The sequence below is a fragment of the Glycine soja genome, chromosome 1, assembly GCF_004193775.1.
Source record: "Glycine soja cultivar W05 chromosome 1, ASM419377v2, whole genome shotgun sequence".
Classification (NCBI taxonomy): domain Eukaryota; kingdom Viridiplantae; phylum Streptophyta; class Magnoliopsida; order Fabales; family Fabaceae; genus Glycine; species Glycine soja.
This window is the reverse complement of record NC_041002.1, coordinates 40,809,730-40,814,177: the sequence shown is the minus strand read 5'-3', so window position 1 is coordinate 40,814,177 and position 4,448 is coordinate 40,809,730. Positions and strand designations below refer to the sequence as shown.

General features: G+C 37.1%; 1 protein-coding gene across 1 annotated transcript; it reads left to right on the top strand.

Moving 5' to 3' along the window:
• The first annotated feature begins 3,769 nt into the window (after positions 1 to 3,769).
• Positions 3,770 to 4,213, top strand: LOC114376450. The gene has a single exon (XM_028334602.1). It carries the CDS (start codon positions 3,770 to 3,772, stop codon positions 4,211 to 4,213), a length of 444 nt encoding a protein of 147 aa, XP_028190403.1.
• The last annotated feature ends 235 nt before the right edge of the window (positions 4,214 to 4,448 follow it).

Here is a 4,448-nt window from a genome sequence, read left to right as displayed (position 1 = left end):
AGTAAATTGTCAATTACAAAAAGGTCCTCAACTTTGGTGGTTGTTCTCTCTTTGGTGATTCACTCAATTTGGAGTGCTTCTTAGTCCCATAGCTCTTAAGGTGGTTTTCCCCTAGCTTCTTGACTCAAATTCTTCAAGGGATGACACCAATCCTCCTTTCCAATTCCCTATATGGCAACTCACAAACAAGGAAACAAAGAGACTAGCAATAACCAAAGACCAAAAAAATGAAATGAAAGCTAAACCAATAGAGTTTTAACAAGACAAATTTTCAAGGATTATTCAACAATTAAAGCAATGAAAAGCACATAAACGCAAACTAGGACTCAAAGAGAAACTTAGAATGACTCTAGAGTAGAGTAAAAAAACAAAAAAAAAAGACTCAAGAAACCTCTAGTTTTTGAACTTGTAGAACAAATTTTGAGCCAAAATAACAAGCACACTTCCCTTTCACTTTTTTTCCTGGACACTGATTTTTCTGCCAACTTGTGTGATTTTTCTTATTTTTTCCTTTAATCTAAATCGATTGGTTCTTTTTTTATAATTTTGTTCCAGATGTCTAGCTCAAAACACGTAGTGACCAATTCCCAGTAATTTAGACAAGTTCGTATGTTCAAGTTGCCAGCACCAGCGATTTCAACCTAGAAATCAAGAGTAATGTTTATGTTGCTTAAGGCTTGGATAGTTACAATTTGTGTTTGCTTATGCTCAATTATCTTGAATAACACAATTCAAGAGAGCTTAAGACTTATTTTGATTCACAAATCCAGCCACAACTCAGCACCACAACTCAACTTCATCATAGGCATCATGTAGGAAACATAGAAAAAAAAAAAAAAAAAGAGTTCAACAACAAGACTACTTCTAAGAATTGATTTAGAACATGTTCTGAACTAAATAACATGCATGAATTAGACTCAAAATTCAAAAGATAGGCTAAGAATGACAAGAATACATGAACAAATGTATCTAGAATTCAATCAACAAAAATAAAAATTCAACACAAACTTAGAACATAATGTGACAATTACTATGACTAAACATGACTCTAAGACAACATGGATTAAGTGATTTACACTTAGATTTTTGTGTTTTTTTTCTAATCAATATTTTGGAAGAAAATTTATATCTAAGGTTCAGCACAAGAATATTATGAATGAAAAATGATAGAACCTAAAATCAACACAAAAACATGATTCAAGAGTAGTTCTACAAAATTTGAACCATAAAAATGCAAGAACAAGTGTAGATCTAAGATTTAATCGGTTTATTTTTTTGAATCTACTCTAAACAGCACCAAACCACAAGAAAATGGAGGATATACATGGAGAATAGGATGAAGAACAAGGAATTAAAGAGAATTCACCGAACAAAAAGATAGAGGAAGCAAAAGAACATCACCTAGATGAAGATGCTCTTGATACCACATGATGTAAGCTCCATTGAAACTTGTAGGCCTTGGATCTTCTTCATCAATGGATTTCTTTGCTTCTTGAGGTCTGATTTCAGAGGAATGGAGAAGGAGAAAGATGAATGGAGACGCCACTTCAAGGAGAAGATGAGTCAAGAAGAAGCTCACCACCACAGGAAGTCATGGATAAGAGCTTGGAGGTAGGAGAAAAAGAATGGAGGGAGAAGGAGAGGGAGCACGAAATTTTGTGCCTCAAAAGAGGTCTGAACTTTGAAGCTTAATTCTCAAATGATCAAAGTTGAAAAAATGCACACACATGACCTCTATTTATAGCCTAAGTGTCACACAAAATTGGAGGGAAATTTGAATTTCTATTCAAATTTCACTTAAATTTGAAATTGAATTTGTGGAGCCAAAATTTCACTAATTATGATTAGTGAATTTTAGCTATGGTTCAGCCCACTAATCCAAGATCAAGTCTAAGATTCTCCACTAAGTGTGCTTAGGTGTCATGAGACATGTAAAGCATGAAAGACATGCACAAAGTGTGACTATATGATGTGGCAATGGGGTGTAGCAAGCAAATGCTCACCTCCTCCTCTAAAACTTAATTGGATTGGGCTTCTCCCAATTCAATTAAATTTATTTCTCAACACATACATCAAATATTCACTTAATGCATATGAAATTACAAAACTACCCCTAATACAAAAACTAGTCTAGGTGCCCTTAAATACAAGGGCGAAAAAAATCCTACATTTCTAGGGTACCGTACCTACATTATGGACCCCTAAATACAAGGTCGAAAAATACTGAAATCCTAATATAAAATGTACAAAGATAAGTGGGTTCATACTTAGCCCATGAGCGCAAAATCTACCCTAAGGCTCATGAAAACCTTATGGCCTTCTCTTGCATCTCTGACCCAATCTTTTTGGAGCCTTCTATCCAATGCCCTTGGGGGGTAGGATTGCATCAAATTGCACCTCTAGTACTTCGTTATCCTTGAAATGGAATAATGAAGTCATTGAACCCTTTCCAGCTCAGAGGGGCTTATGTCGCCTTACCTGTTTGTACTATGTATGGAGAAATTAGTTATATTCATTCAACAAAAAGTTCAGAGTAAACTTTGGAAGCCAGTCCAGGTGTCTAGAGGCGGGCCAAATATCTCCCACTTATTCTTTGCAGATGATTGTTTATTATTTGTATAGGCTACCCCCTCCCAAGCACGAGTTATCAAGAAAGTAGTGGATGATTTTTGTAAAGCTTTAAGCTTAAAAAATATTTTTTGAAAGTTCAGATTCATTTTTTCCAAGAATATTTAGAGGAAAGCCACAGAATTGGCAGCTATTTTGGGTTGTCAACATACTCAGAAGATGGATAAATATCTAGGGTTTCTTATGTCATCTAAAAGAGTCAAGAATTTAGATTTTTCTTATATCTTGGATCGCTTGAATTTGAGATTTGCAGGTTGGAAATCAAAGATATCGAGCAGATCAGGTCATGCTACTCTAGTTAAGTCAATGTTGAATTCTATCCCTATATACTCCATGCAAAATTTCTGGATTCCTTAGGGAGTCTTTGATGCTACTGATAGAACATCAAGGAGTTTCATTTGGGGGAGTCGTCATCATCATTGGGTGGGTTGGGAGAAAATATCCCAACCTTTAAAGGATGAGGGACTCGGAATCTGCAATGCTAGGGAGACAAACATAGCACTCTCGGGGAAGCATGTATGGTCTATACTTCATGAGCACCAACAACCTTGGGTCAACATGGTCTCCCACAAGTATTTGAAAGGTGAACATGTTTTTCGGCCTAGGGAGTTTAAGGGTTGCTCCTACAAGTGGTCCTCCATTATAAAGCCAACATATATCTTGGAACTTGGCTTTAGATTCTGAGTGAGGCAGGGGGAGACTTCCATTTGGTATGATAGGTGGACTGCAAATGGTCAAATCTACTTAATGGTGGATTATGTCCACTTTCAGGATGCCCATCTTAAGCCGAATGATATTTATCTTGATGGCAATTGGCAATGGAATTTATTGGCAATAGTGATCCCTCGGGAGGTAAAGGAGTAGTTTATGTCGCTCTATTTGTGTCCTTTGGTGGATGATTCAATTATTTGGGATGCTTCCTCTAATGGTAGTTACACTACTAAAACTGCTTACCACTGGCTTAATTCTCATGCTCATGTATCCCTTGGTGGATCTGCAAGTAACAAATCCTGGATGTGATCCATCAATATTCCTCAAAACATCAAATTCTTCTTGTGGCTCACTAGTCATGAGAGTCTTCCCACAAATGTTTTTCGCACTTTTAGACATTTGTCTACTAACGTGTTTTGTTGCAAGTGTCATGATCAACAGGAGACAATTCTTCACACTCTTCGTGACTTCCAAAAAGCTCAACAAATTTGGCATCTTCTCCATCATGCTTTGGTGGTGGACTTCACGGAGCAAGACAATACAAATTGGCTTCAACGGCATGCAACTGGACCCAAAGGGCCACTGTTTGCTATTACTTCTTGGTTCATTTGGAGGTGTCAGAATGCTTTCATTTTCAATAATGAAGATTGGCAATGATTGGATTCAAGGTTTCTTTGATTTGTGTGGGAATACTACATCTCTGCATGCAGAATTGTTCGCGTTAGCTCATGGCATCAAGCTCACATGGTCTATGGGTGTCTCTCATATGGTGTGTGAATCTGATTCTAAAGTTGCTTTGGACATCATCAACTCGGGTGTGAATTCCTGTTATCCTTGTGCAGCTCTGGTTGATGAAGTTCGATCATTCAAATAACGCCCCTGGAACATAATGTTCACTCACACCTTTCGTGAAGGAAATAAAATTGCAGACTGGATGGCTATGCAGGGTGCCATCTCTTCTACTCACTTGCAGACTTGTGATGTATGCCCACCTCAATTGGCCTCTTTGCTAGTTGCAGATGTTTTAGGCAATCTTTGTCCTGGACTTGTTTAATTTTTTCTGTTTTCCTTATTGTTGTTCTTTTATTCCCAATGACAAAAAAATGTAA